At 45.3% G+C, this 16,692-nt stretch overlaps 1 protein-coding gene across 1 annotated transcript in view; it reads left to right on the forward strand.

Moving 5' to 3' along the window:
- Window positions 1-16,692, forward strand: part of pkd2l1 (polycystic kidney disease 2-like 1) — an 82,662-nt gene that overhangs the window by 42,802 nt on the left and 23,168 nt on the right. The window contains exons 7-10 of the mRNA XM_072557973.1: window positions 352-522; window positions 5,708-5,889; window positions 10,634-10,754; window positions 13,511-13,609. Of these exons, the coding sequence (XP_072414074.1) occupies window positions 352-522; window positions 5,708-5,889; window positions 10,634-10,754; window positions 13,511-13,609 (573 nt within the window). The remainder of the gene's footprint in view (window positions 1-351; window positions 523-5,707; window positions 5,890-10,633; window positions 10,755-13,510; window positions 13,610-16,692) is intronic.

The raw sequence follows: 16,692 nt of genomic DNA on the forward strand, positions 1-16,692 counted from the left end.
GGCAATTTAGCATGGCTAGTTCATCTGACCTGTACATCTTTGGATTGTGGGTGGAAACCCATGTAAACATGGGGAGAATTTGCAAACTGCGCACAGACAGTCACCCGAATGCGGGAATCAAACCCAGGTCCTTGGTGCTGTGAGGCAGCAGTGCTAACCACTGAGCCACCATACTTCCCTTTTGCTGTGGCACAAAGGTTATTGTAATATGATCAAAATGCAATAATATTTGACAGACATTTGGCTAGAAACTGTAAAATCTATAAAAGCCTTACTTCCTATTCAAGTTTAGTTTGCAAACTTTTTTGATTGCAGTGAACAAAAGGCCAACCTCTGGTTTCTCTGTTGCAGCTCTCCCTTCTTTCGATAGGTTTCCACATTTTCCGTACAATTAAGGTGAACATCCTAATGGGAGCACTGCTGACAGATCCCGAATCCTATGCTGACTTTGAGTTCTTGGCTTTTTGGCAGACACAGTATAATAACATGAATGCTGTCAACTTGTTTTTTGCTTGGATTAAGGTAAATAATTTCTTATTCATAGATAATAAATTAATAAGAAATAGCATTTTTTTGATACCAGAGTTTACAGTCAATGGATTACTTTCTAATCATTTCACAGGTTGTTCTCACTTCACCTTATAGTTTCACTGCTGAAATGTGAATTGGGTGTATCATCGAAAATCAATGTTAAAGCTTGAGTTAGGTTTTGCAGGATCTTCGCTTTCAGAAAATAAAATATTAAAACCTGTGAGTTGAAATTACAATGATAAATCCATTGCTAAATGAAATAACTTCTAAACTAAAATACATTTAAAAATATATATAAAATTTTAAAAAATGTAGCTTTCCAATTAACGGTTCTGTCTATTGAGAGGTTCATCAGGTCACTCTGACCTGACAAAGTGGGTGCACCTTTTACTGTCAAAGACAGTCAGAGAAATTTTGAAAGGAGGTTCTTTGGCCCATTGTACCCATGCCAGTCATCAGTCATCTCCTCCAGTGCCGGCTTATTTCCTGTTCCACCGCCAGTGGCCACGCTGTCAACTAACCTGCTGGGACTCTGTCCCTCAGCATGACCAGATTTTCCATTCTTGAGCATGTGTGCTGATGCTACACAGCTGGCCTACTCCATGGTTCTCTTTCTCACTATTGAGAGAGCTCCTGCCTCTCACTGCCAGCCATAACTCAGATCAGAAATCCAGCATCGGATCAGATTACTTTAATCCTGGTACGGGTGAATCCACATTACATCAGAGAAGGAGAACGGCATGGCACCAGGATGGAGGGTGCACTTTGTATTTGGGGTTGGAATCTCTTTGTTTAGTGTGGGGGAAATGAGAGATTAGGTAAAGGGTGAATCTTATGACATTCAACAAAATTAAAGGCCCCATTAATTTAATGTTAAAGTGAAATGCCATTCAATGGGACAACACCGTATTTGTTTCAGGGGATGCGGGCACCAGTGGCCAGGCCAGCATTATTGCCCAACTGTATTTGCCCCAGAGGGCAGTTAAGAGTCAACCACATTACTGTGGGTCTGGAGTCACTTGTAGGCCAGACCAGGTAAAGACAGCAGATTTCCATCCCTAAAGGACATAAGTAAACAAGATGGGTTTTTCATGGCAATTGCTTCATGGATTTTTACGAATAACAATTCCAGCATTTGCCATGGCTGGATTTGAACCCAGGTCCAGCAGAGTACCTGGGTCTCTGGATTAGTGATCCGGAGATTATACTATCAGGCTGTTGTCTCCCCTAGGCTACATGAGGAATAACTGTCTGTAGGACAATTCTTCAACTCATTGACAGAGAGCAAGTCCCCACAGGCTGGAAATGAGATTCCTGATGGAGAGTGAGGTATTGGAACATTCGAGAACTCACGGCACTTCTTCAAATCAAAACTTGCTCACTTTCACACAGCATTTTAAATTACGCCATGATTTAATGTCACATCTGCAAGACAGTGTGTTCAAAAGAGCAACAGATAGTCAGTCGCATCAGCCTGGGCTATCTACTCAGGTCCTGGAGTTGAACAGGAACCCACACCCAGGTGAAAGTGAGGACTGCGGATAAGAGTCTGGAGATAAGAGACAAGAGTGTGATGCTGGAAAAGCTCAACAGGTCAGGCAGCATCCGAGGAGCAGGGAAATCAACATTTTGCGCAAAATGCCTGATTTTGCCCAAAATGTCGATTTCCCTGCTCCTTGGATGCTGCCTGACCTACTGTGCTTTTCCAGCACCACACTCCCGACAGAAACCCATACTCAGCTGATCTTCGTGCGTCATAATACCAAACCTTTATAAAGAAGCTGTTAGTTTGCTTCCATCGGTGGCACTCCTGACTTGGAGATGGCTAGTTAAGGGATTCAGGCCCCTCTAGGGTTGGAGACTCAAATGGATAACTGCTGCTATAAAACTGTGCTGTCTCAGGGATCTGGTTTTCAGGCTTAACCCAAAATCACATGCCTCTGCCAGTCATCTCACGCTCATCAAAAATCCCAATACGGATATCCCTAGTTCTCTAACAGCTGAATAAAACTGATAACATCTCAGAATCAAAGGAGGTTTGGGGTTGTAATATTCCTTAACCAACTCCATCAACTCTTGGAAGGTTTTAGCGTCTGGCACCTTTGAGAAAGTTAAGCCCCTTATAACTAAAAACACTATGGGTCCTCAAGCAGTCAGAAAGATTACTCTTTGTTTTTCATCTGTCCCAATGTCATTTGCCTGAAAAAACTGTCACGTTCTTTCCACATACTGGGCCTAGTCTTCAAACATAGGGTTAAACAAGTCAAACAAAGGCATGATGCCAGAAATGCTTATTCTCAACTCCAAGTTGACTGTTGCAAGCAAGTGTTCTTCAGGTACCTATTGTTTTCTCCCATCACCATTGCAATAACTGCACAGAGCTCGTTATCCCATCACAAAGTCATCCTTTATTTACTCGTGCACAGTACACTAGCTGTAACCAACCAACTCAGTCAGTTCCCCCAAACTGAGGAGATTCTAAACCCCCTGTTAATTTTTATTTTCTGTATTTTTTCTTTAATGGAACCTCTGATGCTTCTGTTTTTTTTGTCAAAGGTGTCTCCTGAAATAACTCCACAGGTATCCTGTTCCCAAGTCACCCTTTATTTACTGGTGCAGAGCCCTTGACACTGATCCAGTTCCCTCAGAGCCAGCTCTCAGAGTGAGCCGAATCCCTCCCGTACCTGTTTTTTTTTCTAGAATGAACAGAATGTCTGAGACTACTGTTCTTTTCTGTCGTGTGTGCAGGTGTTGGAGACAGTGAAAAACAACAAGTTTACATTCCACCACCAGGAAAAGGAAACACCTGAGTGGCCAGTGACAAGCAGTGCCCTTCTCAGAGGGAACCCCTAGTACCTGCTGATTAGCCCAGGTTAACAACCCCAAATCAAGGACTTTATACTCAATGAGATCCACCTGGTTCCAATCACTACACACAACTGTTCCTCTCATTCAGTAATCACATTGCCCTTTTACAGAGCAACTCCTCTGCTGTTGGCTGCTCAGCAATGGCAGAAATGCTCACTGGTGCCAGGACATTGTGGAACCTTTCAAAGCCACACTGGGCATCAGCTCAAAAGCTGCCAGCCACGATTAATTCTTCATGGTACATATAGTGGGACAGAAACAAAAAAAGGACAGAAAAACTTCTGGTAGCATGGGTGGCACATCATTGTAAAAGTCGCCTGATATTAGTGAATATATTGGCACTGTAAACCGTTACGTGTCCGATAGACTGTCACTGTCGCTGTGGTTACTCATCCTTAGCACCACGAGCCTTCCTACAACACCCTGTGTATAAACCTATCATCGTTATTAACTGGTGGAGCATCACATGTGAAGTCTTTGCACAATTGTTAATGCGTTGTTAATGTATTCAACAACACTGCATTTGTTCCTGGGAATGGACAGAAGCAGCTTTCCAACCACAAACTGAGTCAATGAACATTTCAACCAACTCTCATCCCGTGATTAAAGTAAAATATTCCAGATAATGACAATCTGAAAGAGAAATGGACCTGGAAAAGAGTCAAAGGACTCAAAACATTAACTGTTTCTCTCTCCTCAGATGCTGCCAGACCTGCTGAGTTTCTCCAGCATGTTCTGTTTTTATTTCATGTTTATTGGACCTGGGCGTTCATGAAATCCTGTCTAGCTTATTGTGCAAGTCGCTATAGCACTCTATCCAGGTGGGGGTGATAGTCCTCCGTCTCAATGTTCCCACCTTCCTCCTCGGAAGATTGCTGACACTCTTGCAACTCTTCAGCATCTATCACATTCCCCCTCTGCCTGCTTCAGTAGTGCAGAGTCCAGCACGCTGGAATTATGCAGCACACTCTGTCTGGAATGTACCACAAATCTCCCCCCTCCAGACCAATGCAAACAGTAAAACATCATTTTCAGGCCTAGTGTCTGTTCCACCCTGGGCCTGGTGGAAGAATGGGGAACATTTATCCTCGCTCAGCATCAGTCAAAGGGTTGTGGAACAGAGACATCAGGCTTGGCTGCAGATGATAGTCCTTGTCTCCCAGTAACTATGCATATTAGATGAAACAGAGCAGTAACATGATAATTTGTAAGGATTTAGGCTTCATCGCAGTTCCCAGGATACCTGAAACAGACTTGGAGATGCGGTACCAGTGATTACAGGTGATCTGCAGAGTGAAGGAACAGAGACCTTTTTTATTGATGAACACAATCATGTTATGATATGACCATCTCAGTGTGACATGTGCACGGTCTATAGTGTCCTGCTCCTGGGTGGCAAAGCCTCCTGCCCAGGCTACAGCACTGTCCTTGGCACAGAGAAATGAGATGAAGTGGGCATGCTCTGGCACATCAGGAACAGCCTTGATACTTTTGTGGGTCAAGGATTGGGAGATCACACACATGTACCCAGTGGATCTTTGGAAGGAACCAGCCACGTTAAAAAAAAGTTGGAGACAGAAAAACTTCAGATGCTGGAATCCGAGGTAGATAAGCAGGAAGCTGGAAGAACACTGCAAGTCAGACAGCAACAGGAGGTGGAGAAATCAGTGTTTTGGGTTATACCCGGACCGTTGACTTCTCCACCTCCTGATGCTGCCTGGCTTGCTGTGTTCTTCCAGCCTCCTGCTAGTCTACATAAAAAAATTAGTGCAGTTGTCACTTTGGATAGAAAGGTCACCTATCCCATCCCCAGACTCAGGTCCCAGGTCCCACTGTGGCAACCCTGTGACAGAGTCTGCAGTGACTCTGTGCCTCACTTGGCTGCAGGAAATGGCATTAAGGACAATCAATTCCGAGCCTCCTGTAGTTTCTCCTCCTCCTGCTTCCTGAGGAAGCTGCTGGTCCTGGGCTTGCTGGAGTATCTGATCCTCCTCACTTTGTCAGGACCTTTGTAGCACCGCAGCCATGGCGACAGTGACCCTTGCCGTGGGCTGGATCCATTGGTCACAGTCCTAGTGAAGCTGTGTGGGGAGTATTAGAAACAGGACAGGTCCTTCGCAGTGTGAGCAGTCACCATTCACGTCACAATTATACAGTTATATCATGCAGGGCTTAGTACTGTATGATTTGTGGCAGTGGTTCTTGTGGTGCATATTTCTATAATGATTACTTAATTAATAGTTCTCTTTTTAATCACTAGTATCTTTCTTATAAATTTAATGTTTTAATATTTCTCTGTTTTGCTCAGATCTTCAAATATATTAGTTTTAACAAGACGATGACCCAGTTATCCTCAACCTTAGCACGATGTGCTAAAGACATCCTCGGTTTTGCAATTATGTTCTTCATTGTTTTCTTCGCCTATGCTCAGTTGGGATATCTTCTTTTTGGAACTCAAGTGGCAAACTTCAGCACTTTCCTCAAATGCATGTGAGTACTTCCTAGCCTCCGATCATTTATATGATAACAGAAAGAAAGCATCTCACAGCTATTGTTACAAATCAACCCAACGCAGTTTATTGTTTCTGCTCTTGCTGTGCTCTCAGGTCCCCGTTCCTCTGGCCCTGATTCCCATGAGAATAGACACAAAAATGAACCAGAAATGTCTCTATTACCCCTGCTAAGGGTGAGGAATGTTAAGTAACAGAGTCCAGGGTCTGAAAGCTGACAATCCACTGAAGAGGAGAGCCTGTTTGCTGGGTCCTGGCAGAGTTGATGACACAGCTGGCACTTGCACCATTGTGATCTTCCAAAGTTCCCTCAATTCCTTATGGGGAGGGGGATGGGCCTGGTAGTATTATCACTGGATTATTAGTCCAGAGACCCAGGTAATATTCTGGGAACACAGGTTTGAATCCTGTCACGGCGGATGGTGGAATTTGAATTCAATGAAAGTCTGGAATTAAGAATTTACTGATGACCGTGAAACTGTTGCCGATTGTCAGAAAAAGCCAGCTTGTTCACTAATGTCCTTTAGGGAAGGAAATCTACTATCCTTACCTGGTGTGGCCTACATGTGACTCCAGACCCTCAGCAGTGTCATTGACTCTTAATTGCCCCCCTGGGTAATTAGGGATGGGCAATAAATGCTGGCCCAAACAGTGACACGCACATGAATGAATAATAAAAAAAATTCTAAAGAAATCCCAATGGATTAGAACATCACAAATAGAACAACAACATCTTATATTTGGGTCTTACCTTTTAAAGTAATAAAGCATTACAACGTTATGAAACAAAATAATACACTGAGCCATTTAACACAATATTAGGTCAGGTAACCAAAAGCCTTTCGAAGTTTTAATTACTGTCTTAAAGTAGGGAAGTGAGAGAGAGAGAGAGATGTTATGGAGGAGATTCCAAAGCTTTAGGATCTGGCACTGAAGGTTCTGCCACCAATGATGCAGTGGTTAAAGGAAGGGGTGCTGTAGTAATCTGAATTAGATACATACAGATATCTTGCAGGGACTGGAAGATATTACAGAGATAGGGAGGGTCAAGACACCGGGAGGACTGAGAACAAAGATTAGCATTTTAAAATCACAACGGTGCTTAAATGGGATCCAGTGTGGGTGATTGAGCACAGGGGTAATAGTGGGATGGAGTTTGTGAGTGAGGACACAGACAGCAGAGTTTCAGGTGAAGATAAGTTAACGGAGAATACTGTGGGCAGGGGGGCACTGAATATTCAAGGCTAGAATATTAACAAGGCACAGATGAGGGGTTCAGCAGTAGATGAGCTGAGCTGTGGCAAAGTCAGTGATGGTCGGCAGATTGAGGTAAGTGGTCTTAATGGAGAGGTTGCAAACTCAACTCCGGATCAAACATGACACCGACATTGAGAACAGAGTGATATAATCTCAGGCAGTTTCCACAGAGGGGGACGGAATCAGAATCTAGGGAACAGAGTTTGGAGTGGAAACTAAAACAATGGCTTCTGTCTTCCAACTGTTTATTGAGAGAGTGTTTCTACTCATCCCGCAGTGGATGTGGAACATATGAGCACACAGATCAAGAACAGGAGTAGGCTATTCAGCTCTTTGACCCTGCTCGACCAGTCCGTAAGATCATAGCAGATCCAATTGTAACCTCAAATCCACCTCACCCTAATAAATGTAGCCCCCTCACACTTGCTTAACAGGAATCTATCCACCTCTGTGTTAAAAATATTCAAAGAGTCTCCTTCCAGACAAAAAAACAATTGCCTGTTTTTAAATGGGTGACCTCTCCACATCCAGCTGGTCAAGCCCCCTCAGGGTTTTACGTTTCAATCAAAGTCTTCTCTTATTCTCCTGAATTCCAGAGGATACAAAGCTAACCTGTTCACCATCCTCCCATTGCACGTATTACTGCAGTAAACTTTCTCTGACTTTATTCCAAAACTATTTACGTCCTTCCTTCAATAAGGAGAATGGGAAGGAGCAGGGATATGGAGTAAGCAAATCACCCATGATCTTATTAAATGGTGGAGCTGGCTCACGGATCTGAATAGCCTACTCCTGCTCCTAATTTGTATGTTCAGTCGTAACTTGAGAAAGAAAAGAGGTCATTGGAGACTGGTCAAAGTTTTGTCAGGGTAGTGGGGTCAAGGACCATGTTTCTGGCGAGAGAGAGAGAGAGGCGCTGACAGATGAGCAACAATGTCTGAAGGGAGAAAACTGTTAACAATCTAGCTAATGTGGTGGCCAGGAGGGGAGAGTTGTTCAGTGGGAATAGGGTCAGGAGTGGGACTCTTGGATAAGCCAAGTCTGGAGGGTATCAGGGGGAGAGGAGACGGTGGTCCGAAACCTGTTGATCTTCCAGCTGAAGGAGTTGACCCCGACTGAGTGTTGCAGACTGTCACATTCCAAGGTCCAGGACTACGTGTTGAGGGATGTGCTGAAGCTTAGGGCAACTGCTGCCAAGGCGCGGTGGGGAAAGACCACCGTGTAACATCTGCCTGCCTAAAGAAGAACAGGGGGCCCACGCAGACATTTGGGCTCTGCTGATGCCTCAGCTTAAAATGTAATCGTACAGACCTGTAAATAGGAATGATTACTCTGTTTTTGGTATGCAAACAAATAGAATGTTTACATATGTATGGCACGTCAAGTTGTATAGATCATCAAAGTATTTATGAATAAAGTATATTTTTGAAAATAAAAAAAAATTGGGGGAGAGGAGACAAAGCCAGGGTAATGGTGGAATAGGGCTTGCATTACTGGAACAGAAATCCAGTAACAATCTGAACCACCTCATTCAAACACCTCCTCCCCTACCTGTGACGGGCTGTGAGGATCCAGTGTTGGACTGTTTACTCTCCACAGGACCCACAAGAAGGGACTGCCTGAGCAGAAGCATCCAGAGGCCCAGTCAAATGCTGTGGAGAGCTGGGTTCAAATCCCAGGGCAGCTGCTGAATGTATAAGATCTGGAACGTGAGGCTAGTTTCACCGTCACTGAAACTACCAGCAATTGTTGTGAAAACCCTTTCAGAAAAGAAATCTGTTATCCTTGCCCAGCCTAGAATATAAGTGACTCCGTTAGCTGTTAAGAGCCCTCTGAAACATCCTAGTTAGTGACTCAGTTCAAGAGCAGTTAGGGACTGGCAACAAATATTGGCCCAGCCAGTGACAGCCATATTGCATGAAAGAATTTCTGTTAAAACTTGAGAGGAAGGTTGAGTCAGGGTTCAAGGAGAGAAGGGAGAGTGGTGTTAGAGAAAGTTGGATTTGGTGGGAGAGAAGAAGGGGATTGTTAGAGGAAGTTTGACCTGGAGGGATGGGGGAGTGGGTGTTCGAAGAGGTTTGACCTGGTGGGAGAGGGGAAGGGGTGGGTGGTGCTAGAGAAAGTTTGACCTGGAGGGAGAAGGGAAGAGGGAGGTGACAGAGGAGGTTTGACCTGGAGGAAGAGAGGAAGGAGGGGTGTTAGAAGAAGTTTGACCTGGTGGCAAGGTGAAGGGGGAGGAGGTGATGTGACAGGGGAAGCTCATCAGATGACTTTTATTTTTTGTGACAAAGAAGCTCATGAGTTCCTCCGGTTTGTCGGAAGTCAGGGTGAAGAAGATACAGGAGAGGGATTTAAGAAGATGGTTACAGCAGGGACTATTTCTGAATTCGTGGATGATCCTGGGTTTGTGAGCTCTTTGACCAAGGGAGAGCAGGACTTCATGTGGTGAATAGCTGAACCAGTTATCCACAATACACTTTCAATTCAGTGTCCCTGGCACTTGAGGGAATTGGTATGAGGGCCACATTGGTGGAAATGAGCAGGATGACGGAGGGCAATGGTTTTACTGGAGATTTAGATTTAGGTTTTATTGTCACATTTGCTCAAGTATAGGGTACAAGATGACAGTGTAACAATGTCATCCCACATGACACCTTCTTAGGTACAAAGTGTCTAGGTACAAAATCTTAATTACAGAAGTAGAAAAATAAAGAAATAAGTTAAGAAGTTTAGCATTGCAATCTTATTCTTATAAATGTAGAAAAATAAAGAAAATAAAAGATCGTCTCAATGGTGATTAGGGCTGCAGTTCAGTCAATCAGTAGATGCTGAGATTGGATGAAAAGTTCCACAGTTGGGGTGTTGAATGGGAAGTTGTTTGTCTATGTCCTTACTGGCACCAAGTCCCATTCCCCCTACCACCCATATTGATCTACAAGAGCTAAGGCAGCAAAGCCACAGAAGAGGTTTCAGCAGCAGATAAGCAAATTACGGGCAAACTCACGCTACACGTGGAGGCCAAATTGGACATTCTGAATGATGGAATGGATAGCTTGGCAATTAGATAACCTCAGGGTCAAATATCTCAGCAGGATTGCTAATGGACTAGTTTAGTCTCAGAAGATTGGCATGGAAGGGGAGGAGGTCACTTGCGAGGGAATGGAGGGGGAATGGGGGTCATAATCAAACTGGTCCAATGGAGGAATTCCTGATTGACAGTCTGATCAATGAGCAACAGGGGCAAGAGAGAGGGGGTGGTGAAGGAGAGCTGGGTATCATCATCAAACAGGTGGAAACTAATCCCAGAAAGAGGGAGAGAGAAAAGACAATTAGGGGCCACTTCGACTGATATCAATCATTGGAATCCATCATTCAGCAAGTATCAACAGGACCTTTCAAAGTTTTCAATGTACCTGCAGTCAGTCACATGGTTTTCTATTTCTAACACTGCTCTGATGTCTTTGCAGCTTCACTCAGTTTCGAATAATCCTTGGTGACTTCAACTTCGATGAGATAGATAATGCCAACAGAATCTTGGGTCCAATTTATTTTGTCACCTACGTTTTCTTTGTCTTCTTCGTTCTGCTTGTAAGTTGCACTTTGTGTAGAACTGGAGGTTGATTTTCCAATGACAGTCAACAAATGGGGCAAGTCTTTATTTAATGGTGGGATTGCTGACACAGAAAGAGAGATGGACAAATTCTAAAGTGGTTCAGGGCCAGCTGATAATAAAAATGCATGTTTTTCTCAATGATCTTGTTAGGCTAAAGTAAGACAAAGGCCTAGCCAGGTATATTCTACGAGGTTGGTGCTAGGTGCTAATATTTTAATATTGCAGTCAGTCAGTAAGTGAGTAAAGTGCCTCACTCCTTCAGAAGTGAAGCCTCCTCAGTTGTAAATGTGTTTATACTGTTCATCTCAGCTACTCCCATTGGCAGGACATCCATGTTAAGGACATAACAAATAGAAGCAGACAAACCAGTCAGCCCATTGAGCTTTCCCTGTCATTTATGACCAATCTTGAGCTTTGACTCCATTTTCCTCCCCTTCCCCCATTCTCTGACAGACTAAAGTCTCTCTCTCGCTCTCTGTCCTGGCCTTAAATCTATTCAACAATGGAACATGCATAACTTCCTGAGGTAGAAAATTCCAAAGTGTCAAACCCTTTAAATGAACAAATTTCTCCTTATCGCAGCCTGAAATGCTTGGCTGTTTATCCCGAGTCTGTACCCCTAATGATTAAACATTTCCACTCTGTCAGCCTCTGCCCTGTCCAAGCCCCCTGTCCAAGGAGCTCTCTTCTCATTCTTCTGGGTAGCTGAAGGCAGACAAGTGCAAGGGGACATAGATAGAAGCAATACTCTTCAACAGCACCAAAAGCACAAGAGAATACAGAGAGAGAGAGATTGAAAGGCATGCACACTACAGCCCTGCAAAATACTCCGGGCCCAGTCAAATTCAGTGAACCCATCGCAAACCACCTGAGAGATTAGTCTGAGATCACCCATGAGATTTCAGCCTGACAGACCAGTCTAAGAGATTGCCCCTTGAGAGATCATCCCATGAAGGTCACCCGAGAGGTAATCCAGACAGATAACCCTGAGAGATCATCCTGAGAGATTAACCTCAGAGGTCAGCTTCTGAAGGATTCACCTGCTGAGACATAGTATCAACCACTGAGCAGGAAGAACGTGCAGTGCCCTGGCCATCAATCCACCTCATTGTCAACAATAGCTTGACCAGTCATTCATGCATTCATTCATGGGACGAGCTGCCAGAGGAAGTGGTGGAGGCTGGTACAATTCCAACATTTAAAAGGTGTCTGGATGGGTACATGAATAGGAAGGGTGTAGAGGGATAAGGGCCAAATGCTGGCAAATGGGACTTAGTTACATTGGGATGTCTGGTCAGCGTGGACGAGTTAAACTGAAGGGTCTGTTTCCATGCTGTGTAACTCTATGACTTTATCCCTTTAGCTGCTTGTGAGAACATGCCATGGAAAAGTGGGATGTTCTCCCCACTCTGAATGCCTCATTGATCTCCTGTGAACTTAAAAGGAATTATAAATTCCTAAGGAAAGTGTAGTTAGATTTGGATCAGACGACTGATCGCTGGACTGTTATTCCAGGGAACCTGGTAATGTTCGAGGGACAGGAGTTCAAATCCCCACATGACAGATGGGGGACATTGAATTCAATAAAAAAATCTGGAATTAAGAATCTAACAATGACTATGAATCCATTGTCAACAGTCAGGTAAAACCCATCTGGTTCACTAATGTCCTTTAGGGAGAGAAACTGCCATCCTGACCTGGTCTGACCTACATGTGACTCAAGACCCCCCTCCCATTTATCTGTAAACCCCCTTGGCCCACAAGCCTCATTCCTGATGAAAGACTTATGCCCAAAACATTGACTGTCCTGCTCCTGGGATGTTGCCTGACCGGCTGTGCTTTTCCAGCACCACACTCTTTGACTCTAGACCACGGTTGACTCTTAAGTGCCCTCTGGGTAATTAGGGATGGGCAATAAATGCTGCTCCAGCCTGCAACACCACATCCTGTGAATGCATAAATCATAAGAGGCTGGGGGGGGGCCTGGGAAAGTGGCTGATGGGTCAACATCATTAAGAGGGTTTTATGAGCAACCATCAGCATTGGTTGAAGCGATGTCAAAAGCTGCAACTCAGGCCATTTAAAAATAAGGGACTGGACCCGAAACATTAACTTTGATTTCTCTCCACAGATGCTGCCAGACCTGCTGAGTTTCTGCAGCAGTTTCTGTATTTTTTTTCTGATTTCCAGCATCTGCAATTTTTTAAAAATTGATTTTCCCATTAAGATATTGCCTGGAACAAGGAAATACAAACACAAAGAAAGACAGGAAAACAGCAGAGTGATGCAAGAATGGCGCAGAGTAGACAGAAGCAGATTCTTGATTAAGGGCTCTGCAATGTGAGGTCCCAAATACTAGGATGGAGGGTGAGGGGAGTGAGGAGAGTGAGGGGAGTGAGGCTTTGCGATGCATTCCCAGGGCCTGAGGCTGTGGAAACAATGATACAAAACTCCCAGGTGGTGACACAAATATTCGGTGAACAGCTGAAGGAAAAGATTGTGGAAGTCATACCAGAATTGGACAGGCAAACATGACTCAGTATTTACTGGCTGGAATCTCACACGCTGAGAAGTGGGGTTAAGATGATTTTTTTCTGCAGTGAAATCGACACATTTCTAGAAATGAACCAATTGTTTACAATCTGAGATTTTTGATCCAGTTTTAATGTTTATTAAATTTACAGTAATTAGTTTGGACAACTGTTTTACAAGACACTATTCTCTCTTTCAGAACATGTTCCTGGCGATTATAAACGATACGTATTCTGAGGTGAAAGCTGATCTCTCTGTTCAAAAGAGCGAACTCCAGATTACAGACTTCATTAAACAGGTGAACCTGTCTGTGACAACACTCTTTCTCAATAGTCCCAGTGAAAGCCTTCCATTGGGGAATGATTAACACTGATCAGATTGAGATTTGGTGGGGATTATACATGTCAACCCTATGTTTATAACAAGGAGGCATTAAATTAGTTCTTGTTTGTTCCTGGAACACAGACCTCTGTCTTAGACCAGAGAGTCTGAGTGGCAGAGGTCCTGCCAGCTGGGAGATTGCCCATCAGCACTGGCAGCAGAGGTGGCTGAACGCAGCAATGAGGGCTCCAAGAAGCCTGAGAAGGCAAATGGACCTCACACTCCTGAGGGGGATGGGGTGGGGAGGGGGGGGGGTTGGGCTTTCAGTGGCCACCGCCCTGAGCAGGATTCCATCTCCCTCAGGTGACTGAGAGCCACTGTGAGCTCCCCCATCAGGGCTGATGGAATCAGAAATGGAGAACTGATCTCGTTAATAAAACCATCCGGTTTAGCAAAGCCCCTTAAGGGAAGGAAATCTCTCACCTCCCCAACTGGGATCCTAACCGAGCTGCTCAATTTACAACCGCTGCAGGAAAATCAGTGAATTATAAAAATGAATGCCATAAATATCAAACAAATACACACCCTGTCCGGGGGACCCTGTAACACAGACACAACCTGTCCGGGGAACCCTGTAACACAGACACACCCTATCCACGGGACCATGTAACATAGACGCACCCCATCGAGGATACCCTGTAACACAGATGCACCCTGTCTGGGGAACCCTGTAACATAGATACACCCCATCAAGGGAACTCTGTAACATAGACGTACCCTATTCAAGGGACCCTGTAATACAGATGCACCCTGTCTGGGAAACCCTGTAATAGAGACACACCTTATCCAGGGGACCCTGTAACAGAGACGCATCCTGTCTGGGGAACCCTGTAACATAGACGTACCCCATCCAGGGAACTCTGTGACATAGACGTACCCTACCCAGGGGACGCTTTAACACATGCACGCAATCGAGGGGACCCTGTAACACAGACGCACCAATCCAAAGGGACCCTGTAACACAGACGTACCCTATCCGGGGTACATTGTAACATAGATGTACCCTATTCAGGGGACCCTGTAACACAGACGTACCTTATTCAGGGGACCCTGTAATACAGATGCAATGTTATCCGGAGGGCCCTGTAATAAAGACGCACTCTATCCGGGAACACTGTAACACAGACGCACCCTACCCGGGGAACTTTATAACACAGACGCACCCTATCTGGGGAACCATGTAACATAGCAGTACCCCATCTAGGGAACTCTGTAACATAGACGTACCCTATTCAGGGGACCCTGTAACGCAGACGCACTCTATTCAGGGGACCCTGTAACGCAGACACATCCTATCGGGGAACCCTGTAACACAGACGCACCCTATTCAGGGGACCCTGTAACGCAGACGCACTCTATCCGGGGAACCCTGTAACACAGACGTACCCTATTCAGGGGACCCTGTAACGCAGACGCACTCTATACAGGGAACCCTGTAACACAGACGCACCCTATCCGGGGAACCCTGTAACATAGACGTACCCTATTCAGGGGACCCTGTAACACAGATGTACCTTATTCAGGGGACCCTGTAATACGGATGCAATGTTATCCGGAGGGCCCTGTAATACAGACGCACTCTATCCGGGAACACTGTAACACAGACGCACCCTACCCGGGGAACTTTATAACACAGACGCACCCTATCTGGGGAACCATGTAACATAGCCGTACCCCATCAAGGGAACTCTGCAACATTGACGTACCCTATTCAGGGGACCCTAACGCAGACGCACTCTATCCGGGGAACCCTGTAACGCAGACGCACTCTATCCGGGGAACCCTGTAACACAGACGCACCCTATCTGGGGAACCCTGTAATACAGACGCACCCTATCTGGGGAACCCTATAACATAGACGTACCCTATTCAGGGGACCCTGTAACACAGACGCACTCTATCCGGGGAACCCTGTAACACAGACACACCCTATCCGGGGAACCCTGTAACACAGACGCACCCTATCCGGGGAACCCTGTAACACAGACGCACCCTATCTGGGGAACCCTGTAATACAGACGCACCCTATCTGGGGAACCCTATAACATAGACGTACCCTATTCAGGGGACCCTGTAACACAGACGCACTCTATCCGGGGAACCCTGTAACACAGACACACCCTATCCGGGGAACCCTGTAACATAGACGTACCCTATTCAGTGGACCCTGTAAAGCAGACGCACTCTATCCGGGGAACCCTGTAACATAGACGTACCCTATTCAGTGGACCCTGTAACGCAGACGCACCCTATCCGGGGAACCCTGTATCATAGACACATTCTATCCAGGGAACCCTGAATCATAGACACGCCCTATCTGGGGAACTTGTACCATAGGCACGCCTTATCCGGGGGACCCTGTAATATAGACATACACTGTCCAGGGGACCCTCTTTTTATAACTGCCTGGGGCTGAGAGAACACTCCCACAGACTGGTCAAACACCAAACCAACACAGTCTGAGTCAGAACTTACAGCCAATGCCCATCAACATCCTGCCCTATCAGAAATGGCAGTACAGTGCTATACAGTCAGGTGGAACTTGCGTCTTCAACATTGACTCATCATTGATCTGTTTAAACATGGGCAAGGAAACTTCCTTCTGAATATCACGTAATGTCCTCCCTTGGTTGTTGAATGCATAATCCTCCATGTTGAGCAATAGTTGAGGAAGCACTGAGAGTGGCATAAAATGTCCTCTGGGTGGGGTATCTCAGTGTCCACTATCGAGTTGCCTGGACGCAGTACTACTGATTGAGCTGGTCAGGTCCGAAAGGACACAGCTGCTAGACAGGGTCTGCAACAGGGGACCCTCATCCTTCCCAATCTGCCAGCTGCAGATGCATTTGTCCATGACAGTATCAGTAAGAGTGACCACTGCACAGTTCTTGTGGAGATGATGTATCACCTTCATATTGCAAATACCCTTTATCATGTTGTGTAGCACTATCACCGTGCTAAATGGGACAGATTTTGAATAGATCTTGCAACTCAAGACTG

The sequence above is a fragment of the Chiloscyllium punctatum genome, chromosome 38 (assembly GCF_047496795.1).
Source record: "Chiloscyllium punctatum isolate Juve2018m chromosome 38, sChiPun1.3, whole genome shotgun sequence".
Taxonomy (NCBI): Eukaryota; Metazoa; Chordata; class Chondrichthyes; order Orectolobiformes; family Hemiscylliidae; genus Chiloscyllium; species Chiloscyllium punctatum.